Here is a 27,233-nt window from a genome sequence, read left to right as displayed (position 1 = left end):
GCTCTAGAACAATTTCACCTGCCTGGAAAACCTTCCCTGCTTCATCTGTCTTTAGGAATCAGTTCAAATGAGACCTCCTATGTTAAACTTCCCAGTGTTCCTAGAATACTTTGTACATCCATCTATTACAGCACTTATCAAAATACAGCAATTACTTGTCAACATGTCCATCCTTTCCCACTTCCCCCACCAACAAACACATACACTCTCACACACATACGCCCATATACACACGAATACCTTCATCTGTGTATTTTCAACATCTAAGTGCTTAACGTTTAATTACAAAAGTGAACATTTTTGAGGATATTCTTTTACTCGTAAAATCCATCTGTTGAAAGATTTTTTGTTGAATGTGAGAGTTGAAGGAAAACGCTACAACGTCTACAAAGAGAATCTTACTCCTGGCAGTACATTAAATATTTATTTTTCTAAGACTAAAATAATTAATTAATTAGATCAAGAAGACTATTTCTGAGGTCTAAGGGCAAAGAGCACTAACATTGCATAAAACAAAGATGGTTAAAAATCTAAAATATGTGGAATTTCTTTAAAGGAGAAAAGAGCAAAAAAATGAACTGCCCTTAACAAGAGTGACTGTATGTTTATCAAACACTCAGCTTCATTTAGGCATTTAATTAAGCCATTTATTGCTTCAAATGTGTCACCATGAACATTGTAATATACACTCCACAGCAGTAAGGCCTCAATTTTCACCACCTATAAACTGTGAACCCACATTTGGATTTTTTGTGCCACCAACTGTTACACAAGTTTTGTACAACAAAGATTTTGAATGTGTATATTATAATACCAAAAATGCTCATATACTCCTTGATGTAAATGTCAGAAAGAATATTAATCGCTGGCCACATTTTTGTTTTTGTTTTTGATGAGGTAGTTCCATGTTTGGCCCATTGTATAGATCTCAGATATGAACAGGTTCTACCCATTACTAAGTAACTGCACAAAATTTTGGTTTACTTCTTTATACACACTTCATAAAATATTAAATGTCTGAGCTTAAAATTTGTCGAAATGTTTTTCTGAGTGATTTAGTTAAGTAGTGGAACTCACACATTGAAAGGGGCTATAGCAGCTGGAAATAGGGATGTTCCTGACTCTGACAAGGAACTTTCTCTTAAAATAAGGCTGTACATAAGGCTTTTTCCCTTTGACCAATTCCTATAAAACAAATGAGTTTGGAAAAGTCATTATATACAGATTAAACAATACCACTGAGCATCTCCAGGCAACATGCTAATAAGTTAACTGAATACTACATTATATATTATTTTTTAAAGGTTTATAAAATCTCCATGAAAATACTGAGTATCACGAAATCATGAGTACCCACAAATGAACACAACTTAGTCTTATGGGCTGTCCAGTTATAAAATCAGACTGCAGCAGCTCAGAATTATGGAATCTAGAAGCTGGAAAGAGACCTCTGAAATCCCCTATCTAATCCATACCCTTTGGGTAGCATTGCATAGATTTCATAGTTTTCTGTATAAGTTCTAAGAGGCTCATAAGTGGTTTTGATTAAAGCAGAAATCTGATGGGCCCAGTAACTTTCAATATAAAAGAAATACAACATAATAAGTATTTCTAACGTTTTAAGGATTTTTCTATCGACCAGACTCGATATTATACCTTAAATAAAACTTCCACTACGCAAAATTTATAATTTAAATAGCACCTATAGAATAAAACCTTAGGAGTGCTTTATAGACATCCTGAAGCCAGTGTCACCCTGGTTTAATAAGGCCCAGAGTGACTAAAGATGTGAATTAACTGTCATACCAACATGTGGTAGAATCAAAAAGAGAACTGAATTTTAAGCTCCAATCCAAGGGTTCTCTTTACTTACGCTGGCCACACTGCCACAAGTCAAAACAACTACAATCATTATTTTCATTTTATCTGCTGTAGTTAGACTTCTTTCATGTCCCTTAGACTGAAGGAAAAGTCAGGGAGATGGTCTAGAAAAATACATTTGCCTTTCAAATTTGCATTAAAAACGTCTTTCCCTTATTTTCATATCACAAATTCCAAGCATTATTAAAGAAATAACAGATTACGCAGCATTCTGTGTCCTGGGTCTCTGTCCTTTTTAGATTATGAACATCGGAAGTTAGTTGGAATTAAGAAATTTTCATTATTAAGTGTGAAGTATAAATACAAGTAATTTTTTAAAAACTTTATTTTAACACCTAATACAATTCCAATCTTAAGGATTACTTGCACAAAAAAATAAACACATTTGGTATAAAAATGTATCACTTAAACACCCTTTCCCCTCAGCCCCTCCCCCTCCCACCCTCATGAACTGCACTCTATCTGGATGCAGAAACATATAAAGACTAATGGCACAGATTAGTTTTTACCTACAGGAATTTCTGTTTATGTACCCAGGTACTCTAGAGGACACCAGCCCACTTTATCACATGAACCATTTCCTTCAGCCCGCTGAATTTAGTTTCACAAAGAAACAAAGCTTATTATAAAGGCATTTAAAAAACCATTATCTTAAATTCTTTTTAGAAGCACTGACTTTTTTTTTGTTTTGCAACCATTTATATACAGTGTTACGTAACAGCTCTGGAGTACAGTACATGCAGCAGAACATACCTGTTGAATATAAAATCCTTTTCTTAAAATCTTCATCGTTGGAATTCTTTGAAGTCTAAATCATAGAATGCCCATTACTTGGAGAAAATGGTTGAGGAGTACAAACGTCTGCATATGTTGGCCACTGAAATAATCCAAGGCTGACTGGAATAATATTCAGAGCACACCAGGAGTGCATAAATAATTTACTTACATTATTAAAATACAACCCATAAAATTCAAGTTCAAGATCTTATAGGATTGTCTATGTAAATCCTTTAAGTGGTTGCCTGGAAATGCATTGTCTCTTCTCTCTCTTTTTTTCCTTTTTTTAAAGTCCTATATAAAATGTTGGAGTTTTTTTCTTTCTCAAATGAAACGACCACCCTTATTTGTGCCGACTGCCTCTTCTTTTCATGGCAGCAGTGCACTGTGGACAGTACCATTTTCCTTTTGGTGCTTCTGTCAATCCAACACATCCATAATGGAACCATTCTATAGGGCACTAGAAAGCAAAAATGCAAAGAAATAGTTCTTAGTAAAAGATTAGGAAGTATGTTAAAATATGCCCAGCAGACTAAATATTAATAATTAGAGCCATGGAAACAGAACGTTGACATCTAGGAGCTGATTTGTTGTTCATTTAGTCCAACTGGTAAGTTTCAGAGATGAGGAAATGGAGACACAGAAAATTGTGCATCTTTGTTAACCCTGAGGTTCATGTAATCTACTCCCATAATCTTAAATAATGAACACAAATTCACTAATTTCCGTTAAGCTGGAGAGTACATTGATACCAACTCACAAGGACAAGAAGAAGTGAGATGGGTCTCTCACATAGGCGGTAAATGTATTTTAAAGATTTTATTTAATATTCAGCCTTATTCATTTCCTCATAAAGTAGAACAAGCTACTTGTAATTAAGACATAAAGGATTGCCCTGGGTTTCCTTTCTGGTGTATCTATTCCTAGATATGCAGAGAAAAGGAGTTCCACTGTGCAATATACTAAGTGGTTCTACCCTTTCACAGAAAATCTTAGCACTTAGAAGAGCACAACTGGGAATGAGAGGGATCAGAGAGAGTATGACAGAACTATTCACAGAACTCTCATCCCTCATTTGCACTAAGCGCCCAGAAGACAGTTTACAATGGTCTTCTTGAAATGGTTTTGCAATAATCACAAACAGCCCACAGTGGTTCTGCACAGGGAGTGGAAGGAAAGTCTTTCTCTATGTGAACGTGTTGTTGGGAACCTGGCAGGTCAGGAAAGCACACATTTTCATGAGCCATCCCTGATCAATTTTCAAATTGTTTTAAAAATTTAAAACTCTTATTATTAACCTTAGGATCTTGACATTACTGATTAGTCCTCTTTAGAATTCAGGGTTCAGTTACCCGTCTGGAGGAAAACATGGACAAGAGGGGGCTGAGCTGTGTGACAGTTAAGGAGGGAGTGGAAATTACTAGACAAAAATATTCTCAGCATTCAAAACATATCTCTAACCCAAATTAAGCTTCAAAGAAAATAAATAGGAATTCTTTTCTTTCAAACCTTCTTTATTTTTTAGTATCAGAAGTGGCTCTTATCAGCTGACACTAGCAGAGTACCTTAGGAAATACTACACTAATAGGAGGAAAATAACCCCCATTAGAGCCTTCACCTTAGCACCATGCTTCCTGAAAGAATGTACTGTTCTAAAGTTCCAATTCTTCACTGTGATAAGTGAACTGAATTCTAGCAAACACAGCACTCTTTGGCAAAAGGGGAGGAGGGTGTTTCTAATTTTCATACAACGTAGCACCTTTTGAGAAGTATAATCTGCACATAAAACTGTAAAATTAGCTTTAAAAAAGTTAAAATAGGGAATACATTAAGGCATACTATCGTATTTGGGGGAGGAATACTGTAGCATTATTATAATTAACATAACTTCAAACCTGTTTTCTTATACTGAGAGACACAGTAAACAAAAAGTATACATTCTAGCAATAATAATCTGTGAGTTTTTCATTCCTAAATAGAAAAATTTAATACTCACATCTTGGTTATCGCAGCCCACCATCTCACCATAGGATACCTAGTTAAAAGAAAATTAAATATTTTTGTTATGACTATATAAGAAGCACCTATGATACTGTTAAGAAAATAGAGGGAAATACACTGAATATACAACTGCATTAAGAAACAGGGCATATAGTTTTACACAGTTTACAGTTTTTTTTTCTGGAAGGTTTTTTTGGGACTGGGATGTAGGGGGAGATACACAGAAATTATGTACTCTTTGAAAGTCTGCAAGAATTTGTTCTGTAGACTACCTCGACAAAGGAGCCAACTTTTTGGGTGGTTCCTTTTATAAAGATTTTAAGTTTCTTTCTTGATTATTTACATACTTAAGTTTTTTTTTACTTTTTCTTGGGTCAGGTTAGGTCATTTATATTTTTGCAGTCAATAGCCCATTTCATTGAAACTTCTGAACTTATTATCTATTTATTATATGTCCTTTCTCATTTTTCTTTTTGCTGTTCTTCACTAGCACTTTACAGCACGACTTCCTAATTCCTGAATTCATTTAAGTTCTCAATGAACTGAACACATTTTCAGATAGAGTTTATTTTACTAGATGGCACACTTCCTGATTCTTTGCATGAGTGAAAATACCTGTTTGTGGTTCTATGCACATGATGAACAACTTCTCTGGGTAACAATTTGTGGGGGTGCGGGGTAGGGGCCGGGGGGGGGCACTTAGATCTCTCCCTCAAAGCTCTACAGACATATTTCATCAACTTCTAGTCTTTAGTGTTATAGAGGGGAAATCTAGGGTGAATCTGATTTTGTTCTTTTGTAGGTAATCTACCTCTACTGCCAGGATATTTATAGGATATTCTTAATCATTAACGTTAAAAAATGTTTATCAGGTGACAGCAGAACTAGCAAACTCTTAAATGGCATATTCTTAAAAATCAGACTGGCAACTCACACTGTTAAACACAATATACTGCAGACAGATTAAAGATTTAAATGTGAAGAAATTAAAGCATATCAACAGATGAAAACATTTAAAAATCAAGACACATTTATAAGGGGTAAAGGGGAAGAGGCCTTCCTAAGGATGTAATCCATGGCTGAATTCATAAAGAAAAAGGCTGACAGTCATTACTACATAAAATTGGAATTTTAGAATTAAAAAACTAAACCAAGCAAAATATTTATATGTGACAAAAATGATAGAAAAAATCAGCCAACACATAAAAGAAGAAATCAACATGGCCAAAAAAATCCAATCTTACTACTAAGGTAAATTGAAACAACTGTGTGATTCAAAACTATCAAAATTGGTACATGGTTTTTAAGAGAGAATAAAACACAGTGCTGGACAGGGTTTAGGAAACAGGCATATTCATCAATTTATTAATTTTGGTAATAAATTTTAGAAGATAATTTGGTAGTTGGTATCAAATATTTATAACTTAATTTTAATTCTAAAGGACTGTCCTAGAAATTAGATGTATGAAATGGATTACATAAAAAATGCCTACCATAATGTTATTTGTAATTTTTAAAAAATAAAACCACTAAAATAATTTATAGCTAAATATTGACAAAGAAGTTACAGTACAGAGTATAACAGATAACTGTGAGAAGAAAAAAATGACAAGAAAAATCATGTTCAGTACACATGATTTAGTGAAAAAAGCCAGTTACATAAAAGGACATACCATGATTCCAACTGTCAAATTCAAATACACATACACCTATGTGTGTATCTGTGTACATATGTATTATGAACTGAATGCTTGTGTCCCTTCCCAAAATTCATGTGTTAAAGTCTTAACCCCCAATGTGACTGCCTGTGAGGAGAGGATAAAGGTTAAATGAGGCTGTAAGGGTGGAGTCCTAATTCAATCAAGTTGGTGTCCTTATACGAAAGGAAGAGATACCAAAGCTCTCTTTCTTCACCATGTGAGGACTCAGCAAGAAGGGGGCCGTCTGCAAGCCAGGAAGAGAGCCCTCACCAGGAACACAATTGGCCAGCACCTTAATTTTGGACTAGCCAGCCTCCAAAACTGTGAGAAAACAAATTTCTGTTGTTTAAGCCGCCCAGTCTGTTGTATTTTATTATGGCAGCCTGAGCAGGCTAAGACAACATCCATGTGGGGTACATAGTAGTAGTACATCGAAATGTTTAATTATAGGTTATATCTGAGGGCTGAGATTATGGATGACTTATATGTTTCTTTATACTATTTGTATTTACAGCAAACACGTCATTTTTATAAGAAGCAGGAGAAAAATATATTAAAGAAGCAAAGGTATTTTTAACTGGAGTAAAAAGAACTCTATAAAAATGGAGTAGCTCTTTTTCCTAATTTATTCAGATTATGCTTTTATAGACCTATGTCAGATTTTTACCTGATTACAAATGCAGTATCGTGGTTCATTTGGGTCATAAGTCCAATCAACCTGACTGTTCGAATCAGATTCTGGTACAACTGTTGTCTGTTGAGAGATTTCTTGTACAACGGTTGATGACGAAGAACATGATGATAAGGAAGAAGAGGAGGAGGAAGATGATGACTGCTGGCTTGAAGACTTGTTGTTGTTTCTGAGAAAAACAGTAGCAGTTTTATTTGCTCAGCATCCATAAGAAGTTACCTGAAAATAACTTCTAAGTAAGTGGTATGATATGAAATAACATTAAATGTATAAATTAATATTTAACACTCAAATAATCTGATAAACAGATTTAAAAGCACAACTGTTTAGAGCAATAAAACATTTTTCATAACAGTTTATTTTTATCTGAGATTTTTGTTTTCTGGAGAGCAAATATATTTAAAGGAAATTCTTTCAAAATATTTCAAAGTTTTTAGAATAAATTTTTAATCAGTTACTACTTACCATTGATTTAAATTGTAGGTAATACTTTTAAGAATTAGTATTAGTTATGGCTACCTTACAGACATTCTTTGTATTTTTAAGCAAACTGAATACTCTTCATCAAAATCTAAAATACAAATACACAGAAGCATTTGATGAAAATAATCATGACCATCAACTGACATGTGAATACTTACCTGTGTAGGACAGGAAACAAAAAGTGTTAAAATTCACAAGAAATTTACCATTATCCGTATGCTAATAAATTTTAAAAATGCAAAAATTTATCATCGGCAGTTATAAAAAGTTTGGGTCGTTAATGAATTTTTAAGATATTTAGCACTTTTGTGGTAATTCTACGTTGATCATTCTTTTAGAGATTTAGTCACAGAAAGTACAGGAACCCAGAAAATACAACATTTACTTGCAGAAAATACATTTAAAGAATAAATTATGATAAAATTATGATACAATTCTTTTGACTGAGCATTTGAACTTTCACTATGTATGAATACCTAACATATGCAGGTACTTTGGAAAGATGGTGCCAAATGCTGTTCGGTTTTTATATAATCATCTTAAGAGTCTCATCTACAAAATCTAGGGATATTTTCATAATTTCAATTTTGGGGATGTAATACCAAGAATTAAGACAACTTGCTCTTAATCAAAATGAAGAATCTTATTTAAAAAAATTTCCAGGAAACACATGAAAAAATAAGGTGTTATAAGCAGAAAAAGTTTCATAAAATGGTTTATCTTAATGAACAAAAGAAAGTAAAAAGAAGTCATTTATTAATAAACCCAATTTAAGACTCTAGAAAAATTACGGTCTCTTAGCACTTTTTAAAGACTTCATCCCTTTCAAAGTAAGTCAGTGTGAAGGAAATGTCATGTCTTCCCACCTCCCCAAAGTTCACCCTGACCCATCATATCATGCTGCCTTTGTTTAATATATGGAAGCCCAGCTGGATGCCAGGTAGTCTGCATACTTAGTAAAGGTACAGGCTACTGTAGCAATAAAACCTACTTGCTCTTTCTCCCGCTCCGTGAATCTGCTGCGGATGAGCTGGCGTTCTGTGTCAATGTAGTCATGAGCGCTGAAGATGATGAATAGCCAGCTGCTTCCCTGGGCATGGAAAACTCTTTTCCCAGCTGAAAGTCATTATTCTTAAATGCTTCATAACTGGCTTTTAAACTTGATGTTCTTCGTCCCTCTTTCATCTTAGAAAGACATTCATTGGTAGTATTAATAAATACAAGTATGTATATTTTCTTTTTCAAGTCTTACTAGTTACAGCATTATTTTGGCTTATCCAATATTATTTTGTTTAAACCATTATTTTCATCATTGTAATTTAAGCTATTTTATGTAAAGATTTAAGATCAGTTTTTACCTAGTTATGAAGTAACTACAGGATGGGTATCTTAAGGAATACAGATAACCAGTACAGAAGTGAACAAACTCAAGGCAACCTACGTTCTGAGGCTATAGAGAAAGCCCTGGAACTGGTAGAAAGAATAAAGTATAGTCCTAGCAGGTGCTGTGGCTTACAGTCAAGAATATGGGTGTCATGAGCAACTACTATGAGAAGGGATCTGCATGAGGTTGTATGAATCTATTTTTTACTTTTCATTATCAATCAGGGAATTTCTGCATATTCATTTCATTAAATAAAATGTCAGATATCATAAAACTATGACTTAAAAATGAAACTTTACAATGCAAGAAAACTCTTTTTGTTCCTATCTAGTTGTTTCTATTTGAGTTTGCCAAGGATCTAGACAAAATTTAACATTGTTTCCAAACCTTTTTCCTTTTTACCTGAGCTGTAGCTTGAACTGCTTGAGCTGCTGCCATGGTAATTGCCCCTGCACCAGTTCCTGAAGACAAGGAGCCAATATTATAGGATGCCAGAGGCTGGGAGGAATTCACATTGTAAGCATTGTTAGAAGAAGCTGTAGAATTATTATTTCGACAACCTGTATAGAATTAAAGAAGCAATAAAAATGGTTAGAGAGAACATAAAGTTAGTGAGCTTAAAATATATTAGTTCTCAGCACAGATATAATCACTAAATTTAAAATTTTCATGTCACATTTTTACTTCTTTCTTCCTATCGTATACTTTAACCAGGTAAAGAATCTGTATAATTAATCTTAATTGCTGTCATTTCCCTTTAGTTTAACGCAAACAAAAAAAGAAAACAATCATATTTAAGATAATAAACTTACCTAGCGTATTTTCCTTAGAGGCATCTGATGTTAGGGTAGATAAAAGAGCTTCAGATTTAAACTTCTTTTCAGGTATATGATCTGTTGTCGTATGGTGAGAAGTTGGATTATATTTCCTTTCTGAATATAAATAAAAAATTCAATTTTTTTAAACTTTAGAGAACTATAGACAAGGCATAATATTGTACTCCATCTGGTTATAAACTGATACAGTTATGATCTGAGTTCCTCATGGAATACAGAACATTATGTTTTCTGAGAAGACAGGACAAACAGAACTCTCTGTGTCACCTGTTTTAGTAAGAGCAGACTGCTTGGACATTTAAAAAACTTTAATAGGAAAGTAGTGAAGACAACCCATGATACACCATGGTTTCACATATAACATGAGGAGAATTTTGTTTTCAAAACATTAACTACAATTTAAAATAATTTTCAATCAATCTTTCTTTCATATCAAATTGCTCTGTCAAAAAAAGGCACCGATACGGTCATCTAGCCAGCTAGCATCTGACTAACCATTCATTTACTCACTAACTCACCAACCATTTGAGACTTTATTATAAGTCAACAGTAAGCTAAAAAATTGAAAAGCAAGGATAAAAAAGACAAAGAGCCCACAATCAAGTAGTTTACTGTTTGGCTTAGTTCTAACACTCCCTGGAGAGAATCAGGTATCTGTATGTAGTCAGTATACACTGCTACTAGTACCACATGTTCTTCCGCAATGAATTCCAGGGAAAACAGACTACCTGTTCCCAAATCAAATATGCTCTTCCCAAATAAAGAAGATAAATCTGCCAGTAATTGCAATGAAAAAAAATACATCTCACAAAATAAAAGGGGAGGATATTCGTTTCTCAATTGGTTGTGTAAAGCTAGTGAAAGAGAATACATAGATAATATAATGAATTTTTAATTGTCTTTAAAATTTTAGCTGTCCTAAATCAAACTTACTTTCCACTGGAGTATGTGAGTGAGCATGGTGATTGTTCACTGGCTGTGAAGGAGTATCTAATTCCAGAGATCCTAAAAAAAAAAGAAGAGAGGCATAGAGATATACCACATGATATCGCCACAGAACTTCTTTACACATCAATCAAATACAGGCATTCTGTACCCTTAACCAGCAAAGTACTGGCAAGCTCTGATGCCTATGCCTGTATCATTTTAGCCAAACACATTAGAGGGTCACCACTGCCAATTTTACCCTGAGCCAATCTGATCCTCTTTCTAAACAATAAGTAACCTATTTTTCAATATTCACCTTAAGTACAAAATGGGTCAAAGCACGCTAATGTCTGAGTTAGGGAATTCACGACATTTGGTACAACATAAGTGGATGAATGGGTATTGTAACTCCATTACTGATCTGAAAAACTCAACCTAGAGTTACTGAGCTGAAGACCTTTTAATGGGAGAGTCTAAAGTATTAGGCAATGGGACATTACTATATGAAAGAAAATCCTCTGATCATTAAAATGACATGCGATAGTAAAGACTTCCTAAAAGAAGTTAGGGATTTTGTTTGTGAAAAGTGATGCATGGAATCTCTACCGCCAAGCTTTAAAATACTTTTAATGAAATTTCCTGGGTTTATCTTGATCCCTTGAGATGAAATTATGGCAGGGCACAGGGTGGAGCAATTTTTATAACTTGATCTAATTTACTTTCATATGTCTGCGTCCTTACAGAGGATGCTTCATTAACCTTCCTGCAGTACTGAATAGGCATGGCTTATTGCTACTCACAGCTACCATCAGCATTTCAAAAAAATAAAATAAAATATTTTATTTTGCCTCAAAATACTTATTATCTTCAGATAGGGTCCCCCTGGAATAAAAGTATCACAAATAAATAAGATGATCATCTAAAATGATGGATCTATTTCTGAATACAAACATGCAACTATGGGTACCAAGATGGATTCATGTGTGGTTGCTGCCCTAGTTGACATCTAGTGAGTATATAAACAGAGATATATGTAACCTAACACTCTAAAGAAACCTTTCATCTGTGTGTAGAAATAGGCACATGTTGCTGTACCTATTTCTTGCTGTTGAAATGCACCAAGAAAAGAGATGCTTGAATCCTTTAATTAAATTCTACTAGAAATCAGCCATAATACTGACTTGATTCAACTAACGTTTAGTGAGTGCCTACTCTGGGCTTAGCATAGCACTATCTGATTTTATGGACGTTATCTATTTAGGCTGGAAGAGCTAAATTAGTTAAAGAATCAGAGCTCATGTCTCCATTTTGGGGAAGTCTCCTGAGTTAAACCCTAGAAGTGATAAGAGTAAATTATAGCAGGAGATCAAGTCGAGTCTTGCAGAGAAATATTAAAATGGTTTCTTGCTGATAAGAGAAAGTTTAGGAAAGACTTCTTGAGAAAAAGAGGAAGTGTTGAAGAACTCATTAAAATCTTTCTTAGTAACACAGCTGAGGGAAAGCTTTAAGGCAGTCCTTAAGAAGAAAAAATAACAACCTTCCTCAACACTTAAGTGCATAAACTGGCAGGGCAAAGTCAAAACACGTAATGCCAGATGGCTGACTTGTTTCTAGATGGTTGTATTCCTTTAAATCTTTGTTCCTACTACTCATCTTACTAGCATATATCCATGTTAAAAAATGGAATGACTTAATATGTTATTTTCATACAGAGTGAGTGGATGATATATTATCTCTCCAAGTATCCGTGACCCAAACAGTCCAACTGCTGGGGACCAAGCTATCCCAACCAGGTGCCACCGTCCACCAAGGAGCAGCACCTGAGAAGCCTCTGCGGGACGTGTGTCTCCTCAATGATGTGCACATGTACTGTCCAACATTGATGCAAAACTGTAAAGTTTACTTACGCCTCTCTAATATTTCTGTAATTCCAGCATTATCAGCTTCCAGCTCCATTTTAAACTTAGCCAGTTCCTGATCCAGCTTTCTCAAGTGTCGATCTACCTGTTTCAAAGAAGATCAAAGATAACCACCACAATTTGGGACACTATTAAAGTGTCAGTTTAATGAGGAAACCTAAATCTTTATTTCTTTTAGCGCATCTGCTTTGTATCCTTGAGCAAGTCAATTAACCTACACTGCAGGTTTTTAATCTATAACATGAGGGTGCTAGGCTAAGTATCTCCGAAGTTTCCTTGAATAAATTTTAAGTTTTAAGAAACCAGAATCGCAATTTGTTAGAAAATGTTTGGAAGAAGTAGGATATGAAAAGTAAAGCAAAGATGGGCGGTGGGTGGTACAGGAGGGTTGGTAACAGTTCTTAGTATGCCCTACAATTACTTTTAGCCTAATCTCCTACTTATAACAAGGCCATCCACACTGCCAGACCATAATAACTGTCTCAGTAAGGAATGAAAGATCCTCAGTCTACAAACAAAGAGGCTCCTATATTCTATACATACATTTCTCTAAGGCAGGAGAGTGGACCATTATACTTGTAAACATTTATGTAAAGAGTTGAAACAAAAGGGTTTTTAGCCAGAAAATGCCATTCCACAAAGAGCTTGGTCAAAAGGGTTTTATTGTGGGCTTCCCTGGTGGCGCAGTGGTTGGGAGTCCGCCTGCCGATGCAAGTGACGCGGGTTCGTGCCCCGGTCCGGGAGGATTCCACGTGCCACGGAGCGGCTGGGCCCGTGAGCCATGGCTGCTGGGCCTGCGCGTCCAGAGCCTGTGCTCCGCGGCGGGAGAGGCCACGGCAGTAAGAGGCCCGTGTACCACAAAGAAAAAAAAAAAGAGTTTTATTGTAATACTGTTGCCCTTGGTTAAGGTGGCAAAATTGTATTTTCTCATTCACCTAGACATCTTTGGACTGATTTCAGAAAATTTTATGACACCTCAAACTAGCAACAAGTCAATGTATTTTTAAAGCTTAATATTAAATTTTTTCAATACTTATTCAAATTTACTACTTTGAAGTGAAACCAAAAAACACCAAGTCTTGAAAAATATTCATGTCACATTATTGTCAACATCTTTCTTGTTCAAACTCTAGTTTCCCTCTTAATCACTGTTATATTTAAGAGTAACTTCCTCACAAATGTCAAAATGCTATGATACACCAGAGGGCAAAAAATTTAAATAAGACTTTCGATTAAATAATGTGTATCTAAATGAGGGAGTGGGGAAGAAGAGTAGCAAAAGACAACTTGTGGGTGTTAGATGCCACTAATGTGTTTGGTGCATTGGAAGGTTTATGTTTTCTAGTCCTTGCTCTAATCTTTTGAGATAGGTTATTACTGTCTCGATTTCATAAGTGAAGAAACTAAAGCTCAGAAGGGTTAAGCAACATGCCCAAATTCAATACCTAGTGCATTATAAAAATGAGACTTAACTCTGATCTATCTGTAATAGATTGTGCTTCACTGTTTATACCTAACATTGCCCTCTGAACTTCCGCATGCAGAAGCCAATTTTTTAACTCAAAGTAATAGAATTCAAATTGAAAAAAAATAAGAATATTGTCTTATTATTTGTATTTTGTATATTAACAGTCATCATTGGGATGCTGGTTTATGATTTTTCAATAATTCAAGGCCCAATTTTCCTTCCATCTTCACACATAATTTTTCAGAGTTTGGTAGAAGTTGTAATTACAATATTTAAAATTCTATAGGGTCACGTATTATAGACACATGCTACTATTCAAAGAACCTGCAGGTAACTGAGCATCCTTTTTAATGGAAACTCCCTTCCAATAATAAAGTGTGAACACAGACCTGTTATTCAAGAATATCTCTTACATTGTCAAAATTTAATCTCAAGGGAAATCAGAAAAAATACTCATATCTAAATTCCAAGTCTACTTAATGCAATGAAAATACTCCACCGCCTTTCTTATCTACAACTATACTACTAATAAATATTGAGTTCCTATCGTGTGCTTGGCACTGGGTAAACAGAGAATACCTGAAGAATGAGCGAATCCCTGCCTTCATAGGAATTAAAATTTAGCTGAAAAATCAAGATTTATGTAAGATTTTTAACACAGTAAAGGTATAAACAAACAAATAAAAATCTCCTAGGTGTAACAAATAAAAAACAGCGAGAAAGGGTGAGAAGTAGCACATAAAGAAAAAATATAATATTGGGCTATTGTAGACAAAGGAATTATAAACGAGTTAGATAGTAAAGAATGGATTGTTTTCAAACAGGTGGAAAGGAGTGATAATTAAAGAACTAAAGAGTGTATAGAGACAAGAAGACAAACAGAATTCTCAGAGAAAAACAAAGTCTGGTGCGACCTGTCATAGGGGCAGACAGTATAGAGAGGAAGTGTTAGAATCTCGGTTGCGGGCGGGGGGGGGGATCGAGGTGAGATGAAGAAACCATACATACCTCCCTAACTCATTCCACCCCTGAATTTAAGAATTGCTTAATTATCTTTTAAGATAGCACTAATAATGTTTATTATACCTGAAAACATGGAAATAATGATGGAATTCCCAATATCAGATAGTTCAGAAAAAGCAGTGGAACCCAAAGAGTTAATAACTCGAAAAACTGAATTCACAATTAAAATAAACAGATACAGAAAAGCCTTAACCACATTGTGGTGGGGAGTTTTGTAAGGGAGCTTTCAATCATTCCCACTGGTAGGTAAAAAAGATTACGAACTGATTAATATTATAAGCAATTATCAAACAATGAGAATTCTTTTTATTCGATTCACCACTGCCGTACTAAATCAAATTAGGAGTTGGAAAGAAGTTGACCACAAGATTTAACTTAAGCTATAAAGCACCAGGATACTTAAACAGTATTAAACAGCAATAGCAAGAGCTGCACTGAACGTATCTGAAACCTATTATTAAGTGCATTCCCTCTACCTACATGATTCTGAATGGGTAAAGCACCTATCCTAGCTGAGCTCCATAATGGCCCCCCAGATATCAGGTGAAGCAAGAACCCAAGTTACCGTACCGCTCTACAAACACCTGACCCTGTAAGACTGATTTATAGTGGTAAAGAGGGTACTGATCCAATCGAGAGATTTTCCATTAACCACAGATTTCTAACACAAGGCTGACCACAGAGTCTAATTATTGATCTGCTCCCCACTTAATGTCAATAAATGCTAGTCACAAAAGGTCCTTATTCTACAACCCTAAATCATATCCTACAACCCCAAATCATAACTTCTTTAAATTTAGTGTCCTTTTTCTGACCTTTACAGAGGCAAAGGAAATTCTGTCAACATTATTTGTTAATATATTCATGATCATAAAATATTTAAGTCACCCTTGGCCCCTCTGCATGAAACAAACAAAAAATCCTGACCCTTTAATTATTTTTGCATAGAGCTGTAATCCTTTATTCTTTCTCTTTTGTCTCTCCCAGTTTTCCAATATTCAAATTTTAAAATGTATCACTTGATGGACTCAAACTGAACTGAATAAAGCTTTTTAAAAGTTTTTCCATGATTTTATGGCTTCCAACACTGTCAAATTCTAAAAGTTAGATGTCAAGTTTGCCCTTTCACAATGAGCACTCAGTCTACAAGGTTCTAAGTGGAAATCCATGGCAATAAGAGAGAAATTTCTATCCATGAAAAGATCTAGTAATAGGGCATCAGGAGGGTAAACTGGGGAATAAAAAGGAAACATGATGGCAAATCATTTCTCTGATGGTAAGTCATGAAAATGATTCTTCATATCCTGAATTAAATTTAAACTAGATGAAAATCTGATCCATCTTTAGGGTGAATCAAATACTTAAGGCCTTAGCACATAAACTACATCTAATCATTCTCCTAAAAGACAATAAGGATAGGAAACAAATCAAAAGGTCAAGCTCACATAATATATTTCCTTATTTAGAGTATCGGATGAGGAATTCTCAAATTTATAGGTAAAATGTGGGCCTGAAATATAATCATCTCAGGAATAAACCAGGATATAAAAAAGAAGCAAGTTCAAGGGTATTTAGCGCTGTAAGAGGCTGCTAAAACCATTCAAGCATTAACCAAGAGCTCAAGCTTTATCAGCGTATATATAAATCACCTTTACTAGGTATTGTAATCTAATGTGGCCTTATGACAGTGACATCTGACTGAGGAACACCAAAAAGTGTTTAAAGCCTATGAACATCAGGATTCTGGAAGGAAATTATTTTAATAAGATAGATTTTTTTTAGTCTGTTAGTCAAATTTCACTAAACCCTCTTAAATAAAGCGTCAGTTCGTTCCAGTGAACCCCTAGTTCCACAAATTTCTTCATTTGTGAATATTTATGCAGTCTGATTTTTTTCCTTAATAAATGAGGTAGTCAGTACAGTGCTGGTCCCAGGAATAGAAAGCTTACTATTGATTTTAAAAGTAAATAAAATATTTTAATGAAAAATAATACAATTAAATATTGTGCTATAGAAAACATTGAGGGGCAAAATCAAACACAATTATATACTCAATTGCTGTATCTCAAAACCTGTAACAATAATACCTGCTTACTTGACATTTCCATAATAATATAATGTTTAAGCAAAGCCATACATACAATGTCCTCTAAGGTGTGTCCCACTCCTCTGTTTAAAATCTTACACTGGCCTCCCCCTGCTCGTAGACTAAAAACACTGCTTCATCGGCTTTTAGGCCTGCGCGTGCCGGCCCTGCCTGCCCCGCTCACACCCTCTTCTTTCCCACAACACACCAAGCACACTGGCCTCTTTCCTGGTGCAACCTGTCAGTCTACCCAAGGAGACTCAGACACTGCACCTCAGACACTGCACTTGGTCCATCACCTGCCTGAAATGTTCTTCCTTAAGCCTGTCACATGGCTGTGCTCTTTCTCGCTTTCCAAGTACTGCCTCAGGTGTCACCTCCTTAGACTACACTCATCCTGACTAGTAGACTCTTAAAGCCTCCCCCAGTGACTCACTCTTTCCCCCTCTTTCCACAATGTTTATTTCCTTCACAGCACTTACCAAAATCTCCAATAATCTAGTTTGCCTATATTCATTGCCTGTCTGTATCATTACTGCCCATCCAGCACCAGTTACCACGCATAGTTGGAGATCTATAAATATTTGCTGTATGAGTGAAAGTTATACTCTCCCACTAGGTAGAACTGTATAAATACAAGTACCATTGTTTACTGGGTAAAGGATCTATAAATAAAAATTACTGTATTTTTACGCTTACACTATATCCTATCTATTCACCTCTGAAGCACAGGGCCTTCTAAGCTCTCACCTGTTAAATGTTATAGGAATTTAATGACGGTGCATAATTGATTTTAACATTTTAACAATTATTTATTCATGAGAAGTGATGCTAGTGAAAGAAGTAAAACAATAAGACTTAAGTCTTAATACAATGAGTTCCAGGGCCTAGGAATTCTCAGATAAGAACAGACTCAGAGGAGAAGTTTGAGCTTGAAGAATAATTATTGCATAATTGCTAAAACTGAGCACACACATGGAAAAGTAATGGAGAAATGTTTCTCGGCTTGGGTGGTGAGTGTGGCGGGGAGGGGGTAAAACTGGCATCACAACAGTGCTTTACCGTGTGGCATTTGGTCTCATCAGCCTCTGGAGTTGGGGCTGAAGATGAGAAGAAAACTACCTTTACATGCGAACCACTGAACAGAGTAAGAAACAATGCAGGTCAAAGACAGAACCCTTCAGAACAGCAACCGCTCTGAGTGATACCCAAGGAGACTGAGAAAGGCCACAAAGGCGGGAAGATAATAAATTAACATAAAGTCTCAAGAAGAATGGATTTTATATTAAGGATATCGTGGTCACCTGGAATAGCAATGGAGTCTTTAAAAAGGAAGAAGGGGGGAGTAACAAAAAGAAAAGGGGAGGGAAAGAAAGGGACAGAGATAGGAAAGAGTAGAGAAAAGACAAAAGGCAGTCTTAGAAATAAATAATGGGGGACTATGGAAAAAAAAAACAGGTTTAACTTGGCAGAGCTGAAAGGGAAGCAGTGGCTTCAGGAAAGTAGAAAACTTGATAGAGAAATGAGATGAAGTGAGTTTTTTTAAAGAGCGAGTGCCTACTATCTGCCAAGCTACGAGCACTGTGTGTGTGTGTGTGTGTGTGTGTGTGTGTGTGTGCGCGCGCACGCGCGCGCGCGCAGATATAGATAAGAGATATACAGAGACAGATATAGACATATGTATACAGATGTATCTATATTTGTCTCTATATCTCTGTCGAAAAAGAGAGAGAGAGAGATTGATTCAAATCTTCCTTTAAGGCACAAATTAATACTGCTATTTTACAGATAAGGAAACTGAGGTTCCAGGATTAAATAACTTTTGCAAAGTCTTACTGTCAGTGAAGTAGCTGAACTCACGTCTGCAAGAATCCATTATGGGTCCTTGCTTTTTATTACATTCATTACATTGTATTAAATTTAATACATCACCTGTTATTCCTTCAATCTCTAGCCTAAATAACCTATCTCCCTCAAAGAAGTTACTAATTTTTATTTTCATTCTGTGTTTATCCATTACCTCTGAGTGAAATGCTTTCCCCTCAATACAATACCTGAATCCAGGCCCCCGAGGCTCTGAATAAATTCTGTTCAAAACTCATCTCATACCCTCCAAGAAATCAACAGTAACTCTGCTTGACTTAGGTCAGTCTTTTACCAGATCCCCTTAATACCCAACTGTATTAATCTTTATTTGTTAACATGTTTCTATACAGGCTCTCCACTTTACTTATGGGCATGTCTCTGTGGGCATGTCTTCCCAACTAGTTAACAGACGCCTTGAGGACAGGAGCATTTATAGCATTTACTCTTCATTCCTCCATTGTACCCACATAAAACTCCATTACACCAAGTACACAGTGGATGAAGAGTGTGGTTTGTAAACAAGAGATGGATACACACACACATTTAAAAAGCATATATTTGTTATACATATTTTTTTCTAAATGCATGAAGTACTTTTAATAAAGGTGTAAAAAGTAGTAAAATAAAATATAAACAAAAGATTGGAACCAAAGAGCTATATGATTTAAAAAGCAGGCAGTTTCTAAATAAAGATTGACACCTAGTCACTACATATGAGAAAGAATGTTTTAAACAAATTAGTCCTGGATTCAAACATAAATGTCTTTCTCTATGTTTATAGACCTAATTCAAGACCAAAACAATTTAGAGTATTTTTTGGTTTTCGTTCCACAGTAAATCAAGCCACCAGCCCACTCTACCCTCCTTTAGTCAGTATCTTTAATGAAACTGTTTTCAGACTAACTGTATGAGCAAAAGAGTCTAGGTCTTTATATCCATTAAAATATTTTCACTATGTAAAAACAATTAAGCATTTTCTGTGGTTTTACATGACAAATGCTTTCTAGTTTAGTATAGCATTCACAATGTATACCAAATGGGATATGTACCTTTTATCTGTGTCATGCACACCAATGACATTTATATTAACATGTATCTGTTCAGTAATAAAACTGTATCCACACAAGACTACAAAAATAAGATATGAATCCATATGCTAAAGTTAATCAAAAGTGAGCATTTGTCTTCAGCTTTAACTTGCTTTGAGAAAGAATCAGAAATGAGTATTTCCTAAAGTATATACTTTGGGAGAAGATGCGTTACATTAAAAAAAACCCATAATTATACCAATTTGAGAAATATTGCATATATCTGTCTTCTTGGTGATTTCAATCTTTAAGAAGTGCTGCTGCTACTGTAAAAAACCCTGTTTTTAAAGTTCATTTAATCATGTTTCCCAGTTTTGCCACCTGTGCCAGTTGCTGAGTGCTATCTACTGACGTCACTTAATAGACAGCTGAGTGCTATCCATTAACACAGATTGAAATAAGTCTCTTCTTCATTTTAATCAGACTACCAAGAACTATCAACATAGTACTCTTACGTGTATTTTGTCACAGAAACAATCTCAAGATGATTTATCAGGCAAGTAAGCACACTCCCTTAAGAAGATAAGGATTAGTATAATAAACACCCATTTTTGTTAAAAAAACAAAAAAAGTCTAACATCAGCTACAATCTTATAGCAACGTAGATTTGGCTAAAATATAAGGTTCTTGACCTACTACTGACTGTGGACTCTCTGGCTCTCTTCCACAAAGAAACCAAAAAGTAGACACTGAACTCTGAAATTAAATGGGATCAAGAGAGCAATAATTCAGTTTAGTCTGTTCTTCCTATTACATATAAGCCAACACCATTTAAAACATAATCCATAATTCAAATACAGCATAGCATGCACATTAACTTTACTTACCAAGTCATATATCTGGTTTGCCAACTGTACCTTCTCGTCTGCATCCTCCAAAGCTTTATAGTAATCCTGAATAAAAACATTCGTGTTTCAAGAATAAATTAATAATTTAAAAATATGTGTATGCAGGACATATAACTGCATTTTTCATTATCATAGCTTGTTATCACTGTCAGTCATTACACATTAGCAATAAAAATCCAGTTAGGGATAGGGTGGGAACGGGGTAAGATTAGAAATTTTAGACAACAGCCAAGGATTAAAGGAAGATGTTCAGAATTCCTAGAAAAGATATAAATAAAAAATAAATATCATCCAAGTCTAGCCTCTATACTAGTACAAGTTATGTGAGCCAATGAATAGTTCTTTTTCTTCAAAAGTAAATGTTATTTAAGATGTAAGACTTATCTAATTTGTAAAGAGTATTTATGCTAACCATTTTTAAAACTTGTTATAAAAGCAACTATTGAAAGGATTCTGACCTGCATGTCCATTGTTTCCAACTGTTCTATAATTCTCATTTTAAGCTAGGTATCAATTCATATAATCAACCAATACTTTAGATTTCTCCCCTGTATAAAGCAAATTATTTTTTAAAAATTCTATGAAGTTCCATTAAGTATCAGACTTTTAGGGTATATCCAAGCCGTGCTACCTCAAAAACCTAATAGGATAAAGGCATGATGAATGACTTTAGGATGCATATATGTGAAGTCTATACTCACACACACCTGGGCCTCCAGATATCCTCCAAGTCAGGACTAATTCTATAAAAGATTCTGAAGTTTTTGCTCCTAACAGAAATAACATTCCCCCCATGTGGTAAAATAAACAACACAACTAGTTTTCAAATTTCTTTCTCAGTTGATTCTTGAACAATTCTATGAAGGTTGGGGGTAAGGGAGCCATTATTACTCAGAGGTATTAAAGGACCTGTCCCATGTCACACAGTCAAATGGCACAGTCATGACCAAACTGAGGGCTTGTGAGTAGTTTTTCCACCGTATCCCCAAATAAACTAAATCACACCTTTAAAGCAAACCTTGAGGGGAGAGCTGATATCCATTCTAAACTGGAAGAGAGCTCTGAGTACTATAAAACTAACAAAAACTCAAAGAATTCTGTATTTCTAGGACCAACTGATGTACAAATTAAGAGTTTTAAACTAAATATTTTTTAAAGATCTTTTCAATTCTTAGGATTCTGTTCTTCTATGATTCCATCAACCCAGGTACCTAGCAATATATAAAATATGCTTCAACGTTGCTAATTTTCACCCCAGTATGTGGCCCAAATTGGAAGACAATACACATTTAAATACAAGGCAACTTTAATTACCTGTAACTACAACAAAACAAATTAAAAGAAAAAATGTACTTTTTAAATGGTTTTGTGACTCTCTAATGAGTCACTAACTATTGAAATAATTTTCTAAATTACCAAGATGCTTCAATGATTAAAAATTCCTGGACTTCCTTGGTGGCGCAGTGGTGTGGAGGACACGGGTTCGAACCCTGGTCCGGGAAGATCCCACATGCTGCGGAGCAACTGGGCCCCTGTGCCACAAATACTGAGCCTGTGCTCTAGAGCCCGCAAGCCACAACTGCTGAAGCCCGTGTGCCAAGAGCCCGTGCTCCACAACGAGAGAAGCCACTGCAATGAGAAGCCCACACACCGCAACGAAGAGTAGCCCCGGCTCGCCGCAACTAGAGAAAGCCCGCGCGCAGCAATGAAGACCCATCACAGCCAAAAATAAACAAACAAATTTATATATAAAATAAATTCCTATACCTGAAGCTCTAACATTTAATACATCATTTTTAATTTTATAAGTCACGTTTAAATTCTAAAGAGCTATTGATAACTTTCCCTCATTTTGATATGCCCCAAACTATTTAATTTTAAAATAGCTTCCTCAGAGGGTCTCAAAAATTCACAGATAAATCATCCAGAGTGTTGAACATACCTTTTTAATGGATGCCATTTGCTCTTCTCTCCACTCCGGTTTATTTTTCTTTGCATTCATGAAGAATTCACTGACTCTTTGTTCTAGCTGATCCATTGCATCTAGGACATAACATTTCATACTTAGATGACCAAACTCATACACTGAATATACATGCTTTGGTGTGAAGAAAGAAAAAAATATCTGAGCACATACACTGTTTTACTTGGTCTGTAACTTAAATATGTCATGTTTTAATAATGTAAATATATGGTGCCTTAATTACCTTACTAAAAAAAAAAGCTACAGTTTTCCCTACTGACAATTTATTTTTGTTGTTACTTCTAAACTTTTTCTAATAGTCAAAGTAGTCAACAATGTCGATAGATTCTATACCATAGCTGTTGAATAGTATAGGCTTGGGGTCAAAAACTAACAGTATAAAGTCAGCCAAATATGCTGAAACACGATTTGTTATTGAAATCAACACTTGATAATCCTCTCATTTATTTCAATAAGAAAATGTGATAAAAAGGTTTCAACCTCTTGCTATATACCATTAAGCACCCCATCATCTCATATCATGACTGAACGTGGTAGGTACAATCATTTATTCACTTAACGCACATTATTATTTGTTCTAGATAAGTTTTTCCTGAAGTGTGTGCTAAGAATAGTCATTTCAATTCTATGTCTGCTAAAAAAGGAAAAATAAATAAAAGGGATTTTGTTGCTACGTAAATTGAGGAAAACTGTTTTACTATACTGTTTTGGAGATCTGCAGTGCATAATAGTGCATTTCCTAACTTATTTGACAAAGAGATACCTTTTGTTAATCCATAATACCTATTCACTTTAGATAATTCTAATTATTGTAAAAAATGCAAGTTTAAAAAAACCTCTAACTTACATTATCAAGTCCAAATTGCTAGAGGACTTAACATTTGTAATGAAAGCATAAAATAACAACTTCCCTTTATTGAATGCCCACTTTGTATCAGGTACTAAACTTTCTAATTTATCTGTATTTCTTTTAATCCGCAAGACAATAAAAATCCCTCAGAAGTGGCAATGTGGTCAAAGCCAATGAATAAGTTAGTAAAGCCCTAAAATGAACTCAGATCTGTCTGATGATAAAATCTACGTTCAATCCTGTAGAAAACACTACTTGAGCAAATATTTAGCATTTCAACTACATTAAAGTTAAAATGAATTTCGTGAGCAAGCTGGAGAAACAACACACAATTCAGACTTCCACACTGCAATCCACTGAACAGAAGGTGATTTCCATGATGTATCACCTTGTATTATGCACCACATAAAACCGACAGGAGGCTAACAAAAGAATATTCACGAACACTGGATATGGAAGTGTGTGGCATGGTGGGGCAGAGAAGCAGGGGCAGGGGGGCAGGTTCTTAGCTACGTCAAGACTCCCGCACTCTGGAATGTTGTTTTCTGATCGCTTTCCATGATACTCCTTTCTTCTCTATCATATCCCAAAACCCAGATCTTCCCCCACCCCTACTCTTCTAAGAAGAAAACCTGTCAGCACAAGAAACTTATCTCAATCCTAATTCTATGTATACTCCAAACATAGCTGGTACACATGGGATCAAGAAACATCTGCAGATACACCCCATGAAGGCCAGCCATTAATATTATTCAAACAATTAAGGAGTACTTACATTTCTCCAAACAAAAGGAGTGACACAAAGCCAACAAAGTACACTTGATTATACATTTTAATTATGTATCGTATATTTCACATTTAAAATTTTTAATATAGTATCTCTACAAGATAGTTGGAACAGCTATATTATATTCATTTCACAAAGGGGGAAGGTGTGTGAGGTTCTTTCAGAGCATGATGGACATACATTTGGTACTCAGCACTGTTTTCTTGTTTCGAAATTTTGCTCTAAGTATTTACCTTTTTATCTCCAAAGGTATTTATTCTTTACCCTCTCTGAATCATAAACTCTTTAAAGAAACTTCACAGAAAAAAAAGATCAAATAAATTAAATACTGTTCTATGAAAGAGCAAGGTTATTTTGGGGAACACGTCTCCGGACTACCAAGCTATAACTGAAAGAAGAAAAGTCAAAATTTTTGTTACAGCAGACAAGAAGCTTTACAGTGAAATTTTATTTACTTTCTTATTTTGACTGAGAAACTACCATATTGTTGACAGTTGAGAATGTATCCTTTAATGTGTAACTTTTCAAATGCGACATTCCAAGTTCACCAGGGTCTCTAAAGAACTACATATAACCTGTGCTTCTATGTGTTGTCCGCTCTTGAATTTTGATTAGCATGAACTTCAACAAAAATATAAATGCTGAAATCTATGTTCTATACATGAAGTCTCAAGTCAAAATCTTCGCAACATGTATGCCGACGTGCACTAAAACATATCTACATTCTCAACGAAGGTATAGAAACTTTTATTGCACAGTCACAAATTCGAGAAAGGAGCACACGTGCTCTAATGCCACCTTCTCTTGTAAAAGCCAGGAGAAAATTAGCGTGGGAGACAGAAGAGGCAAGATTTGGCATTGCCGGTTCTTTTGGACAACTCCTTCTGTACTAGCGAGTGAGCCGGAGGAGAGCCAAAGAGCAGAGTCGCTGGTGTCGATGGCAAGTAAGTCTGGCACTGAACGCGCGCAGCGAACAAGGGCAAACGCGCCGACTTACTCTGCACCTGCAGGTCCATCTCGCGCATCTCGGTGAAGCGGTCCCGCAGGTCCATTGGTAGCTGCTCAATCACTGTCAATGGGAGAGTCCGTCAGAGGGGCGGGGCCAAAGGCGAAAGTACGCGCATACGTCGCTACGTGCGTGCGTGCGTGCGTGCGTCGGGGGGGGTCGAGGGAGCCGGCAGCCCACAGCGAGGCTGCCAGTTACCGTGAGAAAGAAACATCCCCCGCCTCCCCCTCCCTCCCGCCATCCCGCCAGCCCGTCCACTCCCGCCCTCGCCCGCCCGCAGGTCCCCAAGTCGGGCCCGCCAGTGCCGCCCACTCACTTTCCAGATAGTCCTCTAGGTACAACATCGCGGCCCTCAGAGGTGGGGGAGCGAGGGGGTCCAAGGGTTTATTTGTGTCACTCGCTGTCGCCGGAGTTTTGTCCCTTCCAATATGGCGCCTCCGCTAGCAGCGCCCGCTCGGCTTCGGCGGAAAAAAAAAAAAAAAGAAAAAAAAAAACCACTTTGGCTCCTGACAGCGCTTGCCTCACCGCCGCCCGGAGCGGTCATTGGCTGGCTGAAGCATTGACGTAGGCCGACCGGAGTCCGCCTCCGCGTCTTTGTGGGAAGTGTAGTTTTAGCACCTCCCCAGCAAACTTGAACACGCTGGCAGTCCTCCACGTGGAAACTACAAAAACCAAGCGCCGTTGCGAACGGTGCGCAACAGAATCTGAAATGCGGTGCCTCTGTTTATTTGTTGATATTTACACGCGGAATGACGGGAGTTGTATGCGCCTGCAGAACACAACTAGGAACAAGTTTTCACCTGTTTTTTACTGCTGTGATTCCACGCCCCGGCGTTTGTGAGTCATGGATTTCAAGTAGTGCCAGGCAGACGGCAAAGGTTCTAACGCTAGAATTATCAGCAAAGTTCGGGCAATTGGGATTGTTTAAAACAGAGCTCATTGCTGGAATTTATCTTCCGTATCCACTCCTAAAGATGTAAGTGGGACGATAGATTGGCTGCCATCTAACTAAAATAGTTTACACTCAGAATATGGAGTAAATATGTATTTCCCTTATTAAAAGGTGAACAAATATTTCTCAATAGCCTCTTATACAGTCTATTTTGCGGTCCGTCTCGTCTTCATTCTAATGTAATTGATCTATACATATACCTTCACCAGAAAAAAAGTGAGCAAGCAGAAATAACGGATGAAACCTTACTATCTAATGGGCTGTCTTAGCAATAACTAGATAACGTTGAGTAAAAAGCCTGTATTAGACGTCTGTAGTCCCGGGAGTTGTCTTTTTTTTTTTAATCTTTCGACTACTCCCAGCATTTGTTCAACCGTGCTATATTTAGCCTTTCACTGCTCAGTTTGTTTCCTTTTTCTTTCAAACGTTTGCACTCAGTAGAGATTGGGTATTATTATTTTACAACTGTCTTAACTTTTTTTTCAGGGAAATGTGTCTTTAGTTCATAATTTAATGTTCTGTTTATGTTTTTCAGATTGGAGTTGAAACACTTTATGCAACACTTTATCCTTTCTCCCTCCTTTACTTTTGAAACACTTTGTCCTTTCTCCCTCCTTTACTTTTTCTTGTACTCAAGACTTTTTCACAGCTCTTAATCAGGATACTTACCTGTCAT

At 36.0% G+C, this 27,233-nt stretch overlaps 1 protein-coding gene across 3 annotated transcripts; it reads right to left on the bottom strand.

Annotated features, from left to right (window-relative positions):
- Positions 1–2,362: 2,362 nt before the first annotated feature.
- Positions 2,363–26,058, bottom strand: ING3 (inhibitor of growth family member 3). 3 transcript variants are annotated; one of them, XM_079931348.1, is made up of 12 exons: positions 25,922–26,058; positions 25,597–25,668; positions 22,921–23,021; positions 20,958–21,023; positions 12,588–12,684; positions 10,687–10,758; positions 9,730–9,849; positions 9,320–9,477; positions 8,525–8,718; positions 7,027–7,219; positions 4,655–4,693; positions 2,363–3,118 (listed from the first exon to the last, which is right to left on the bottom strand). In XM_079931348.1, the coding sequence occupies exons 1-12, from the start codon at positions 25,947–25,949 to the stop codon at positions 3,002–3,004; spliced, it is 1,257 nt and encodes a 418-aa protein (XP_079787474.1). In that variant the 5' UTR covers positions 25,950–26,058; the 3' UTR covers positions 2,363–3,001. The 3 variants fall into 3 exon arrangements, 2 of the variants coding, with proteins under 2 accessions (XP_079787474.1, XP_079787475.1); XM_079931349.1 differs by lacking the exon at positions 25,597–25,668; XR_013829711.1 differs by lacking the exons at positions 2,363–3,118; positions 4,655–4,693; positions 7,027–7,219; ... (1 more) ...; positions 9,320–9,477; positions 12,588–12,684 and having other exon boundaries at positions 9,731–9,849.
- Between the last annotated feature and the right edge of the window lie 1,175 nt (positions 26,059–27,233).

Source organism: Stenella coeruleoalba, assembly GCF_951394435.1.
Source record: "Stenella coeruleoalba genome assembly, chromosome: 9".
NCBI lineage: Eukaryota > Metazoa > Chordata > Mammalia > Artiodactyla > Delphinidae > Stenella > Stenella coeruleoalba.
This window is presented reverse-complemented; position numbering and strand designations above follow the sequence as displayed.